The sequence below is a fragment of the Centruroides vittatus genome, unplaced genomic scaffold (genome assembly GCF_030686945.1).
Source record: "Centruroides vittatus isolate TY-2023 unplaced genomic scaffold, ASM3068694v2 contig_955, whole genome shotgun sequence".
In the NCBI taxonomy this organism is placed as follows: Eukaryota; Metazoa; Arthropoda; class Arachnida; order Scorpiones; family Buthidae; genus Centruroides; species Centruroides vittatus.
Genome location: NW_027122634.1, coordinates 2785327 through 2800354, shown reverse-complemented (window position 1 = coordinate 2800354; position 15028 = coordinate 2785327). Strand labels below are relative to the sequence as shown.

General features: G+C 28.0%; 1 protein-coding gene across 1 annotated transcript in view; it reads right to left on the bottom strand.

Annotated features, from left to right (window-relative positions):
- LOC136985218 (NF-X1-type zinc finger protein NFXL1-like) overlaps positions 1 to 14116 on the bottom strand; it is a 47365-nt gene extending 33249 nt beyond the window's left edge. The window contains exons 1-5 of the mRNA XM_067282452.1: positions 14066 to 14116; positions 5141 to 5328; positions 4476 to 4649; positions 2914 to 3026; positions 986 to 1119 (exon numbers count right to left, since the gene is read on the bottom strand). Of these exons, the coding sequence (XP_067138553.1) occupies positions 986 to 1119; positions 2914 to 3026; positions 4476 to 4649; positions 5141 to 5328; positions 14066 to 14085 (629 nt within the window). The 5' untranslated portion in view covers positions 14086 to 14116. The remainder of the gene's footprint in view (positions 1 to 985; positions 1120 to 2913; positions 3027 to 4475; positions 4650 to 5140; positions 5329 to 14065) is intronic.
- Positions 14117 to 15028: the final 912 nt, after the last annotated feature.

Sequence of the window (15028 nt, the reverse complement as noted above, 5' to 3'; positions counted from 1 at the left end):
ATGTATAAATTATTATATTATAAAATTAACATAATAGTTTATACATTATGAATAAAATTTTTATTTTATTTAGTTTTTAATTTCATGTCAAATTATATGAAATTAAAAACTAAATAAAAAAAATTGATTTTTTCATTAAAACAGACTTGCAGATTATCTGAGTTTCTGTGTTATCTGTGTCTCCATTACAGGTGATTAGCTCAAATAATCAGGAGTATAACTGTTTATACAAAATCAGCTTTAATACAACATAGATTATAAATTTATTAAATTATAATAAAGAACAAATCTGCATAGTTTGAAAAGTAAAGCATCTGTAAAACCACATTTGGAACTATCCATATTGTATTTTAAAGAAAACTGTAGCAATTTGGCTTTTGATTTATGAATATCAGAAACAGTTTATGGAATTTATGGAGAAAAATATGAATTTGTACAATGAAGATATGTTCTAATTTTTCAACTAGCTCTAATTTCTGTGCCACATTTAAGTTCACACACTTTCATTTAAGTTCTGTATCAGTTGATGCCATTTTAAATTGTACAGAATTGTACAAAATTTCTTAACCAAGAAAGTAAAAATTTCTAAATCATGGAAACACTGTGTGCAATTAATGCTTGATTACTTAAGACAAAATAAGATAAAAAAAAAAAGCAAGTGGATAGAACCAACTTGTTGATCTTAGGCAGCTCATGAATAAGGACAATTTCCTGTCAACATGCTGCCTACTCCCCTTTATTCCTTACTTAATGACCAAAACAAACGTAATAAGAAATGTAAGATATGGTTGCTGGAGTGTCTGTTAAATCTGTAATCTGTTACATTGAGGTCCATTAAATTGAGGGTCTACTGTATAATTTATTTGTGCAAATTTACCTTGAACAGTATTTTGTTATTATAAATTAATAAATATGAGCATAAAAAAATAATACTAATAGTTAAAAATTAAAAATAAACTTTATAAATTATAAAGAAAATACTCACCAACACCAAAATAATTCTTTAGGTTGAAATGAACAATTTTCAAATGCTGTAGTTTGATGATATATACTATCTTTAGACCATTTCTGAACACAATGTAAATGAAAAATGCAAAAACATCCTTTACAAGACCAAACCTGTTAAAAGATATAATTTAAAAACATATTTAATGGGAAAATTAATTGATATATATGTAAAATCATTTTTCAAATAAAAAATTTGATTAAATTACATTCTAATTTAGTTTTGTGATTCTTTTTAAATCTATTCATTGTTTCATAAATATTTCTATTGTAATTGTTTGGGTAAAAATAAAAATTTTTTCAGGTTTGATAACTATCTTAAATTGCACCAAACAAAAAAATTCTCAAAATTTTATGTATAAAAAGATTAATTGATAATATTTAAATACATATCTATCTATTTTTTCTTACATTTAATTGTATATAAGGTAAAAAAGCATCTTTTTTTATATGTATAAAAAAGTGCCTTTTTTATAAATAAGGCAGCATATATGTAACTATGTAACTGAATTCACCATTAAAAGATTCTTTTTCATATATTTTATATTATTTATTGATTATTTAAAAATATAAACGAAAACATTTAACATTAAATCAATGCATTAATGAATAATTTTATAAATAAATAAATAAAACTATCATTCAATTTTTTGCAGTCAACTTATGGTAATTTGCACAGATTTGCTTATGGAAAATGATTATGATATTTTATTACAATGATATTAAATAAACAGCAAAAATTAAATCAGTAATCAAAAATCATTAATAAAATGTCAAAAAATTTTAACATTTACTTGTGCAAGAAATCCTTGTTAATTCAGAACTCTGTTAGTTCGTAACTGTACTTTTGTCCTGACTGGGGATACAGAGATATATATGTTAAAGAATTCAGTTAGTTTGAAATACAGCTACTTCAAAATTTGAAGTGAAAATTCTGTCCAAACTGTGATATGCATATGTTAACTCATTTGTTTAGATCGAAGTGCCTCCATGTTACAAAAGAACAATAGACCAAGAACAACTCTAATCTAGTGAATATAGCTTTGCTTTTACAGTAACATGTTACATGTTTTTGGGTGTCACCTTACTCATGGACTACCCTTTTTCATTTATCATAAAATCCAACTGGTTTTCAGGATTGCAAGATTGGGCTACCAGTAGTAGATTGAAATATTTGTAGGGCTCTAGGTTACTAGATTTGGGCAACTTACTACTTTTTTGACCACTTTTAAAGTAATTTGGACTACATTTCAAGGAATTCTGCTTTACTTTTTATAAAACCTATCTACAAATTCTCACTGGACATGTACTGTTTTTCTTCACATTTATATTTTTATTATTAATTAATGAAAATAGCATTCTGTATTCTGTTTGTTTAATTAATAGATTACATCAGTTACATGGCATTTTGCACAGATATATGAAAATCTTGGATAATTCAAAACTCGATAATTTGAAGTCATGATTTTTTCATCCCTTGAATTTTAAACTAACAAAGATTTTCTGTAATAACTTTAGAAACAACTCATGATTTGAGAAAGAAATTTCTATTTGTTGTATTTTAATGCAGTAGAAAATTAAATCATAGTTTAAAGATAAAAATAATAATAATAATAATAATAACAACAGCAATTTTCAAAACAATTTACAAATTTGTAATTCTATTCATCAATAAAATTTACACATTTTAATAAATCAATTAAGAAAGAATGTAAATTTTAATGATAAATGTTTTTTATATAAGTTTGTTTATTTTTTTTTAAATGTATAAAATCATCAAATCTAACATTTATAAGTTTTTTAGTCAGTTTTTTAATTTTTATTATTAACAGTGCAAAAATTCTCTCTCTGCAGCCTATATAAGGGAGGAAATTTAATAACAAGTTAAAACGAAAACTTTTTACTTACAGATTCACTCCTTTTTACAGATTCAATACAAATAAGACAAATACAAGCACCAGCATTCAAAGTGTCTAGCAGAAACTGGTGTGTTCTTTGCAAATCATCATTTTTTGTACTATCTATAATTAATAAAATAATCAACATATTTAAATATATTTGGTTAAAATTTTAAACAATTTTTTATTTATAATAATTTATGTTAAATAAAAATCAATTATTGTCTTTTATTCTCTGTGTTAAAACACTGTAAAATAACTTTAACAATTACTTTTGAATGTTTCTATTTAAAATTTTTATTTGTATCAAATTCAGAAAACTAACATTTAATTAAACAGATTATGCAGTTTCTTTACATAATAATTAATTTAGTCAAAAGGAAAATGAATATAGGATTAAGCAGGGAAAATGGGTGATTATAAAAAAATGGTTATTAACTTTTAAATACTTATTAACAAATTTTCACATACAAGATTTCAAACAACATACTTTTCTATTTATGTTTTGAAGATGACATCATGCAAGTGACTTGCATTTATGTATAAATACTTTTCACATCTTCCATGTATATCATGCATAGAGTGACAGCATATTCTTGGTCATTGTGTGACAAGTTTTTGCCTTAACAATTTTCATATATCACACTCTTTGTCACAAAATATTGAAACTGGTAAGGCAAAAATTCATCATGCAATCAATAACATACCTAAATATGTTGTGCATCTATAAGCATGATATACTTCAAAGATGTGAAAAGTATTTACACATAAATCTGGGTCATTAGCATGATGTCATCTTCCAAACATAAATAGAAAACTATGTTGCTTGAAATCTTGTACATAAAAATTTGTTAATAAATATTCAAAAGTTAATAACTGTCTATTTATAATTGTCTGTTTTCTTGTCAGATCTTGCATTATTGCATATGACAGGATTAGAAATATTTCTATAATTGAAATATGTTAACTTGAACAACATGATGCAAACTATTCATAGTGACTGGATAATGATATTTTTTAACTCAAACTCTTTCTTTCATGTTCAATCCTGTTAGTTCTGGAATACATTCAATCCTGTCACCATTTTGATTTGTTTTATCATTAAAAGCAATCACAGAGAGAGAGAGAGAGATAAAAATATCAGTGCTCATTCTGATTAACTTTTTCTAAAGCTAATGGTTCTGTTATCCTAAACATTTGCAGTGTATATAAACAAAAGTTTTACTTTTATAATAAATTTAATAACAAAATTCATGATGGTCAAGCTATATAATATAGATTAAATGACCATAGATGCAGCATAGTCTAAAGAAGAGATGGAAAAATCTGCTTTGAAAACAATACAAACAAAGAAGACAAGAAGAAGGAAGAAAGAACCAATTTTTGATTATAAGCTCATGAATATAATCTGCATTATTTATAATAATTACAAATGTCTAATATATTATTAAAAATAACATTTACTCATTCTAAAGATTGAAGATTTTCTACTTAGTTTTCCAATAATTAAATCAAAACTATTAACAAAAATATCTGTGGAATATAATTAATTCTAGTATATTTATATATTACCTCCATAAGCTCCTAGAACATTTTTCAAAATACTATCTTTTTCTATTTCTTCTTCTTCTTCTGACGAATCTTCTAATTCTGGTACATTAACAAATCGCTGAAGTGATGCTTGAATTTTAGCACATGCATCCTCAAATTTTCTATTGAAATTTTCTTCGGGTGTTTTATTCTCACCTTTTAAATAAAGATGAAAAAATGAATTCTTTACATATAAATTTTATTAGAAACTACAGTTGTTTACTTAATTAAAACTCACTAACTTTTTGCATCTTTCACAATTATTTGTCTTCAGCATAATTAATTCAGATTACATTAAATATGCAAGTTATTATTAACATAATTAATTATACTGCATTATGAAGTAGAAGAAAAAATGATTATGACACTATTTTTTCCTAAATTAATAATTTTCAAAACACAATCAATCAATGGCATTTTGACTGATTATTATATGAAAGTTTTAGTGAATAATAGAGAGTTATTGTTTATGTATGAAAAATCATAACTCCAAATTTAATAATAAAGTAAAACAAAATAGTTTTATTCTTTACTTTATTAAATGAATTTATACTTGATATATGAGCAAACTACTTCAAAAGAATTTCATTACTTGTAACATTGTTAATAAATTTAAACAATAAATATAAAAAAATTTATAAACTTACTATCAACAACAACTGTAGACCTATTTCTTTCTGAATCATTTAAATTTCTACGAAATGCATTACTGTTAGCAGGATATTTTCTTTCATTTTCTCCTCTCGAATAATTTCTGTTTTGACGAAAGCCTCTTCCTCGTCCTTTGGATTTAGGTCGTCTTTCATTCTCAGATTTATTGAACTGATTATCCATACTAAAATAATAATAATTATTATAATTTAATGTTATGCCAGGAAAACTACATAAATTATTTAAAATATACACAATCTAGCTTAAAAAAATTTTGCTATTTTCAATAATAAATTCTACTTTTGAGTAATTGGCAATAAGTTAGACATTAGTTTTTTGTTCAAAAATATTAATTAAATAATTAACAATTTCACATTTCCTTCCATATTTTAGTGATTTAAAAAGATTTAAATAATTGGACTACACAGAAAAACATTACAAATGATGAAACAAAACATATTAAAAAAATAAAAGAAAAATTTTGTTTCTATTTAGAATGTAAAAATCAAATGAATATTTTTCCTTCACTCTTGTACATTTTTATTATAAATTAATATTATTCATTGATAATGATAAATGTTTTGTTCAAAAGAATTATTATAAAATTTTTAGTAAAAAATGTTGCTTGTGCTTAATATATACATATATGCAATGCTATTGTATCAATCAACATATGTTGATTTTTTGTTATTATTGCCAGCATTATTTTTCTATCAATCTTTATATTAAACTGAAAAAACATGCAAAATACAGGAAAATTTTGATTTATTAGAAATCAGTAATGAAAAAAATTGAATTTTAAAGATTTTAAAAAATAATAATATATTTGTTATAAACTTGTCTTTGTCTCTTAATTTAGCTACTAAATTGTGACTTGAAAATTAATACTATTAGATATTTTTGCTTTTATGCATAAAGTTAATGTACATATTTTTAAAATAATAATATATTATCATTAAAATAAAAATGTATGCTCTAATGTATAATAATGTATAATGCATTATATATTATTATTACATTGTACATACAGTACTGTACATCATCATACAGTATAATACTGCATTATTATTAAAATAAAAAAACTAAACAAAAATTTAATTGAATATTGACAATTAATAAATTTATATTGAATAGAATGTATATATAACATTTTTCTTTTTGTTGAACACAATAAGTGGAATGACAAGTATCATTCAATAAAATTTTGTTTTATTTAATTGTTTACATTGCTTTTTAATCCATTCTTCAACACTATCTTGATTCATTTTTTCCTTCTTTAATATTATATTTAATATAATATTTCATCACATTCACATCAGTTATATTTAATGTAAGCTTATTTGCATTATTGCAATTTAAAATGACGACATAAGAGTTTACTCTTAAGTCATTATTTTAAATTGCAATAATGTTTTATGTAAATTATGTTTCAAAAATGGATATTATGTATTAAATCTATTTTAATACAAATTAAGCATTTTCAATAGATAATGGTATCCTCAGATTTGGAACAAAATACAGTGGAACCTCACTTAACGAGCATAATTCATTCCAGAATCTTACTTGTAATGCAAAACACTCATTAAGCGAAACAATTTTTCCCATATACCGTATTTACTCGCATATAAGATGAGGTTTTTATCCATTTTTCACTGCTTCAAAAAACCTAGATCGTCCTATATGCGCAAGCGAAGGATTATTTTCATTTTTGTATAAATTTTGTAAACCGTGTAAGCACATTTTTTACCAGATTCTCACCTTCTGGTGTTTAAAAACCAAAGTATTTTATCTGGGTCGTTTCAATCGTTCTTATGTATTGTCAGGAGTAAAAATGAATAGCAATAGGAAAAACAAAGCTTTTGAATTGAATTCCAAAATTACACGGGAGCCCGATATAAGTTTTAATTCATTCCCACATGAAAACAAATGATTATTTGGAAATCAGAATTCGAAGAAACTTATAAGTGTAATCAACGAAGAGTGAATTCTACTGTTAAGAATTGGCAAAAAAGTTTCCTGATTGTCCATCTTTAAATTAATAAATTATGTTGTCGATTTTACAAGATTTTTCCTTGAAGTTTAAAATGCCAGTAATTGCAGGACAATGTGTGCATTTACATGCATTTGATATTTTTTTTTGTTATTAAATGAAATAAAATTAGAATTGTATTAATAAATCTAATTTTCTTTATTTTGATCTTTAAAGTCACACCTCATCCTATATGCAAGTGTGTATTATATTTGAGTACATAGTAAATTAATGTAAAATATGATAATGCGTTCCATGACAAAAAAAATACTCAAACATTTTACGTATAACGTTTATTCAAAGAAAATTATACAATGTACATTGTTAAGGAGCGTGAATCATCATCATCTTTTCTTCTAGCACAGAATGAACCAACCTGGAATGCAAATTTGATTTGCAGAAAACAGAAAAAAAATCACAGATAATATGTCTGATAAACACGCCAAACGATATGCCAAATTCTTGGGCTATGTAAAGGTTATAAATTAAATATTATAAATTGATTCATTTGACTAGAGTTAGGCAGTTATGCTTCTAGTTCGTATTAAATTTAATAATTATAAATAATTAATTTTAAATTTAGACATTTCTAAAATTTAATTTGGAATTGGTCATTAAATTTAATATGAGATAACAGCATAACTGCCTACTTCTAGTCAAATTATTTAATTTCTAATATTTAATTATAGCCTTTACATAGCCTAAGAATTTGGAGATTGTTTGGTGTATCTATTATGTAACAGGCTATGGTTGTTGATGTTTATACATAATATGTGTGAACTCAAGTTTGAAAAAATGTGTGATCTCAAGCAACAGTAAGATACCAGCAGAACGAGTGCTAAACACAAACTAGTGGAGCATGCACATAATCTAGAACTTCCCTTCTCTTGGTCATTCGTCATGCAAAATGTCACTCGTTAAACGAGTCATTTTTTCACAATTTGCTTTGCTCGTTATGCGGGGTGCTCATTAAGCGAGGTTCCACTGTATAAAAATAATTTATTATTTAATACAGTTCAGAGAATTTTTAAACATTTCAAAACATAATAATAAACAACATTTATGCTATAATAAATAAAAAATTGGATACTGAAAAATAAAATTTATTAAAATTAGAACTAATAATTATATATATACAATATACCTATGATTAATCAGAGTATTTCATAATTATCTTTTAAGATTATTGCAATTTTATCTATTATTATCACAACTGACTGAATGCTAATTTTTATAAAATATGAAAATTCAGTTAGCGTAGTTCACTATTTTTATCCTATATATAAAATTTTATGGGATATTAATAAATATCCCATATCTATTTTATGCTCTTTGAATCATTATCCAAATAATTAAGCAACAGGACCTAAATCAATTGCTACAGAAAAATATGATCCAGACTCCCTTAATTTATCATGAGTCATATAGATCAAGTCTCATTTGGTAGCTTCAACTTTTTTGACCATTCTTGCCTTCAGGCCTTGTGAAGAGCAAAATTGTTAATTACAAACATAGCTTTTTCTGTTGCATTAGTTGACAAATCTACTTACCTCTACCCATCCATCCATTACACTACAAGAGAAATATCCTCTATGTGATTTATATACATTATTATTTAGATTTCTGAAAATTTGTATACCCAGATAATTCAAGACATGATCACTCTCATTGCTGTTTTCTCCTAATAACAAAATTATTTCTTCATAATAATCCAAAATGCAATTGTTTCTCTTTTGTCATTTTTATAGATAATAGATAAGCTATTTTAACATATCAAAAATAATGTAATTATTTTCTTAGCTCTTATCATTTTCAGAACATGTTATCAACTGTTTAAAGAATTATAATAATCATTATCATGAGATATTAAGTAAATAAATTATTAATTATAAATTAAAAATAAAGCAAAGACAGAGATCCATTAGTAAATACAAATATTTTAGAATAGAAAAGACTCTGTTTTGTGGAATGTGATTGAGCTACCATAGTGCATATAATAGCAGCTGAATGAAGTCTGTTTGTTCCATTTTATTGGTGTAGTCTTTGTAGGGTGAGTCATAAATTAAAAACAACAGACCTATCTTAAATTAAAAATTTTGTTGTTTTTACAAAGTTGTGGACTGTCTCTGATTAGTTTTTTCTTCTAATAAAAATGCAATCTTGAGAAAAAGTTTTTCAATAAGTATATATATAGCAGGTTTTTTATAATAATCCACCTATACACACCAGGGTGAAACCACTGGATCTTCTTGAAACCTTTTAACCAGTGCTATATGCTCAAAGTTCGTAAGCGAACGTTTTCGGCTCCCTCACTGGGTCCTTTCTCAAGCTATACTCTCTTTTTTGACCATTATATCAAAGATTATCCACTTTCCAGATAAAAATTTGAATTATCGAATTCTGAATCTATCGAAATCACGTACGATCAACATTTAAAATTTACTTAAAAAACAATCGTTTGCCATGCATAATTATCTATTTTCAATCGGATCGTATCCCTTATCAAGGCGACATCTCGCAAGGAAATCTTTGATCTTTTTGCCTCCATTACTCCATATCGCTCTTTTGTATTAGGGCCTGCCATGCTAATGACAACTTTATCTCGTCCCTCGAATTGATTGGTCAGGTGGAGTGGAAAGTCTTACATATCTCTACTTGCTCCAACCATCTAAGGTGGTCCAGTGCTGTGTGGTGATGAGGAGTTTAGTGCTCATGAAGTCCACTGTGATTTCTGGATCCGAGGCATATACTGACAGTGAGGTGCTGGTTCTGTTATTCCTAATGTCTTGCTGATGTTCCTTCCACCTTCCACCTAACTTCTACCGATCGTTTCGTAGTGCCAATGTACAGTAATTCTCTGTTAAATCTATGGTCCGTTAAAGGGACTGTGCACACTCCTGGAAGTTTGTTCCTGTCCGGCCTATCCTTATCGTTACGTAGGATATGAAATATAGACGGATGTCTGCATGCGACGTATCCTTGTTGTTTCGCAATTCTTTTATATAATGATGCCAACAGCGGGTTGTACGATACAGGTACCATTCGTTGTGTCGGTTGTCCATTGCCCTCATTAATAGGTGGCACTTGAGGGATACCTTCTTCATATTGTCTCTCTAGCTTCTGTATTAATCCGTTATATCCGTGCCTCTTCGCTACTTCTTGCAGGTACTTCATTTCTTCGATATAACGGTCGAAAAAGAGAGTATAGCTTGAGAAAGGACCCAGTGAGGGAGCCGAAAATGTTCGCTTACGAACTTTGAGCATATAGCACCGGTTAAAAGGTTTCAAGAAGATTCAGAGGTTTTTTATATTTTGTACAAACATTTTATAAGGAAATTTAAAACTTGAATATATTTTTAATTATGTATATGTTTGTAATAAGGATTAATAGGATTTTTATATATCAATGCTAAGATTTCACAACATTATCAGTAAGTAAATGAATTATTTGACAGACTCATCAATTTATCTCTGCATGAAATTATATATATATTCCGGGAAGCTCTCTATCTTATTTATCTTTCAGCTCATTTATCATTTCAACTATTACAATGTATACATGAATTAAAATATATAGTTTTCTTAGAACAACAACCGATTGTTATTTATTCTAAAAAAAATTAATTTTTATCTTTCACCTAAAAAATATGCTACACTAATCAATATATATAATCAAAAATAACAATAATACTGAACTGAATCTTATAGCATTATGTATTTTAAAACTAAAGACATTTCAAACTGAACAGATAAATAAATTAAAATTAACTTAATAAAATTTTCTTTTTTCAAACCGATGGAGTCAGATAATCTGTCTTTACCCAATTGTACTATTAACCAGTACACAGAAAAATAATTCTCCTTTCTTTTCTGACTTTTGGAGGCTAAAAAATCCCAAATCTTTAATCCATTCACTCAAAGTGGAAAGTAGACTTAACATTAGTTAAGTATAATGTAAAATAATAAAAATTATTTTTTCTCTTAAAGTTAACCTGTTGGTCCTTTTGTTTTTATACCAGTCTACTTTCCACTTTGAGTGAATGGATTAAAGATTTGGGATTTTTTAGCCTCCAAAAGTCAGAAAAGAAAGGAGAATTATTTTTCTATGTACTGGTTAATAGTACAATTGGGTAAAGTTAAAATTAACTTTTGGAAAATACACAAAAATTTATTTTAGTAATAAAGTTGATCTGTTTTGAAATATCAGAAAAACTAATTTTTAACATTTCAAAAAGAAATTAATTATATATATGTATGAGGCCAAGGCCTCACCAATCCGACCCAATGGGAAACTAGCTGTCGAGCTAAAGCCTTATTAAAGCCTTAAACTAAAGCTAAAGCCAATCGGTGACTTATTTTGTAAAAGGTGTGGGGCTACAGAGGAACGGGGTGTGATGTGATTTAATTCCTGGATTAAATTGACACATTCCTGGTCATACATCATGGAAGTGATAAGGAGATCAACCACTGGAGAGTTTGATGGTATGTAATCTCTCTATTCACCGGAACTTGTAATAATAAAAGAAACCCTTCTAACCTTTTTTACCCGGAAAGGTCGGTGGTCTGGGGATCGATTGGACCCAGCTGCACCTTCTCCAAGTCAGAAAAACACATTAGATGAAATTTATGGGACTGTCACTCAGGGAGGGACATGCCCTGACTTCGGAGGGGAACAGTGTTCGGCAAGCCCTGAGGCCCTGGCAACAGACCAAGGACCAATCGAGTGTTAGGAGGCCACCATTTTGACCAACCAAAAAGTGGGATTTCAGGTAAAAATGATATAAAAGCCAGAGGTCCCAAGGACACAAGGAGGTTGAGATCGAGAACGAATGTCCCAGAGACCGAACCCAGATTATCCAAGACGACCCAAATCTCCAGAAAAAGGATGGAAGGGACTAGGGACCCAACTTCCCAGTAATGACTTTTCCAACCCTCCAACCTCCAAGTCTACCAACAACCATCAGAAATAAACTTTCCCTTTCTTTTTTGGCACATTGACCTACATCACTGGAAACGAACTATCCAGTGTACTCTTCTGTCTGTGATGCCTTTCCACCAGACAACAGCCATATCATCCATCACCTTTGTATGCATTTTTTATACCAAATAAGTGTGTTAGCTTTTGTCAATTCAGTCTCCGAGTCTCTCTGCATCCACTACCCCATACGTCTAAAAGACTTCTCGCATTATCCTGACAGATAGTGGGAAAAGTTAGGGTCACATAGCCTTTCACCCAAAGGCAGACTATAGTCGAGTCATTCAACCCACACATATACAGTATATATATATACAAATGAGTTTTTAATTTGTCATATAAAAAATTACAACATACAACTATTAGCCTTAATTTTAAATCCAACAATCTTTAATTCATAGTTTGACAAATGTTTCCAATCTAATAACAGATCTGCTTCAAATCAGAATATTAAGCTTTCTACATCCGAAGCAGATCTATCATCAGATTGAAAACGTTTGCCACACTTGAATTAAAAATTGCTGGATTTAAAATTAAGGTTAATAGTTGTATGTTTTGAAAATAATTCAACCAGCATTTTGAGTAATTGTAAATTACGGATTGCTCTGGAAAATACAAAAAAACTGCCAACCATTTCACCAGTTTTAAATTTTGGATATTCTATAGCTTACTCCCTACGAAATTTCGAGATTGAGTATATATCTGAACTCAGGGGACCAAGACAAGTTCAACCATACCCTACTTTAGGACTGGAGACCAAAAATTAAAAAGTTATACTTACAATTTCTTGGCTTTCACAATGCATTCTATGCCATTTTAGAGTTTTCCACTAAGTAGCGCTGCTTGTAGTTCAGTATACATTTCCTTTTTTTTTCTTTTGTTCAAGAACTACCGTGAATCAATAACTAGTGATGTTAAACACTGGGCAGTCTGCCGGTGGCTCCCCTCTGGGAGCAGTCTGTTGGGAGCACAATAGGTCGAACGCCACCTAGTGGAAAACTCTAAAACAGTATAGAATGCATTGTGAAAAGCAAGAAATTGTAAATACGATAACTTTCTTATTTTTGGTCTCCAGTCCAAAAGTAGGGTATTGTTGAACTCATCTCAGTCCCAAGTTCAAATATGTACTCAAAGTCCCAAAATTCCATAGGGAATAATCTATAGTACACCCTAAATTTTTTTTCACCAGCAGTTTTGCATACTAATTAATGCAAGTGCCAATAGCCTTATCAGTTTGGAGCTTGGAAAGCAAAAGTAACATGTTAAGCTTAGAAACAGGAATCATTTTTGAATACTTTTTTCATTAGTTTAACTCTATAATTCTTTACGTCAGGTATAGTATTTCCTGTAGCCAACAATATCCAATAGTTTAACCATGCACAACCTATGGATTAAGACGTATTCAAAATTATAAACAATGGAAATGCACTTGTACTCGGAATTAAATTTTCACCTATGTTTGTTCTTTAATAAAAGCACATACAAATTATATGGCACTGAAGAGGGGTCGAAGATTTACATCAACCCAAAATACATACGTAAACAAGAAAATTAATAAATTGTGCGTAGTTAAACCTTTGGATGTTTGTTGGCTGCATGAAATACTATACCTGACATAAAGGATTATAGAGTTACAGTATCAACAGAATTAATCTACTAATGCAAATCATCAAATAAGAATTTCTTTAAAGGTTCAGCGACAACATCCAAATTGCCTGAACTAAATGTAGTTCTATAGCATCTATCTATACAAAAAGCAAGAAAACTTTATTTAAATGTCAATTTTTTTTTCTTTAAATAAAATTTAAGTAAACTATTAAATCAATTTTTCATTCAAGTTATACTTTACGTTAAATTAATAAAATATTTATCTAATTTCAAGTACTGTATTAAGTTAAATATTGCATGAAAAATTACCTTTGCCACATCAATGGCATCCATTGAAATCGGTCGTTGCATCGACGCCATCTATCGTTCGATTATTTGCGAATTTTAATTTAGGATTTTCGATATTTTTTTAGAAATTCTTATCTAATTATTTTAGTTTATTTAATGATCATAACTTGGATTAATATAATAATATTGAATTTAAATTTTGATACTTAATTTATAAAACATAAAAAAAAATGATAAAGCACGACTGAGATAATACCTGAATTTGAAGTCTTCGGACTTTTAAATGAAACAATTCATTGTTGAGATTTACTGTAATCATAACTTAGAAAAAAAATCTTGTTAAATATGCTTTTGAAGAAAATTTTAAAAGCATATTTTTGTAATTTAGATATATATTTTTTCGTTTCTAATGTAAAATACAGTATGTTGTCATCCTTTCAAATTAGCTGCTTGAATGGCGGCATAAAAGTTTCTTCCTTGTTTGGGGTGCTCTACATACTTAGAATACTCTAGACATATTGCAATAACAGTCTTCTTCTTGTAAGTGAAAATCGGGAGAGTTACCTAAAGACATCAACGGGAACTAATAGTGATATGTAGGCTGGCCAAAATTTCGTGATGTAAAAACATGACACAGGAACCGCAGCTGATAAACACAGGCCATCTTTTATTTAAAAATAAATACATAAATTCCTGTAAAAGACTTTTTTTAATCTAATAACAAAAAGTTATATTTTATTACAGTATAATATTTTACTTATTAGTTAGGTTAATTTTTAATGTAGGTTTCCTGGAGTAAAATCAAGCTTATTTTTCAGATAAACTTGTTTTGTTTTGTCAGTTCAATTTTATCGTAAAACTTATCACACTGTAAGACGCACACTTCAGCTCATAAAATTGTCTTGTCTTGTCCTCACGTTGACGAGAGCTGCTAGGCTATGGCGTTCCGTAGTGAAGTACGACGGACGTGCTATGCGACGTGGT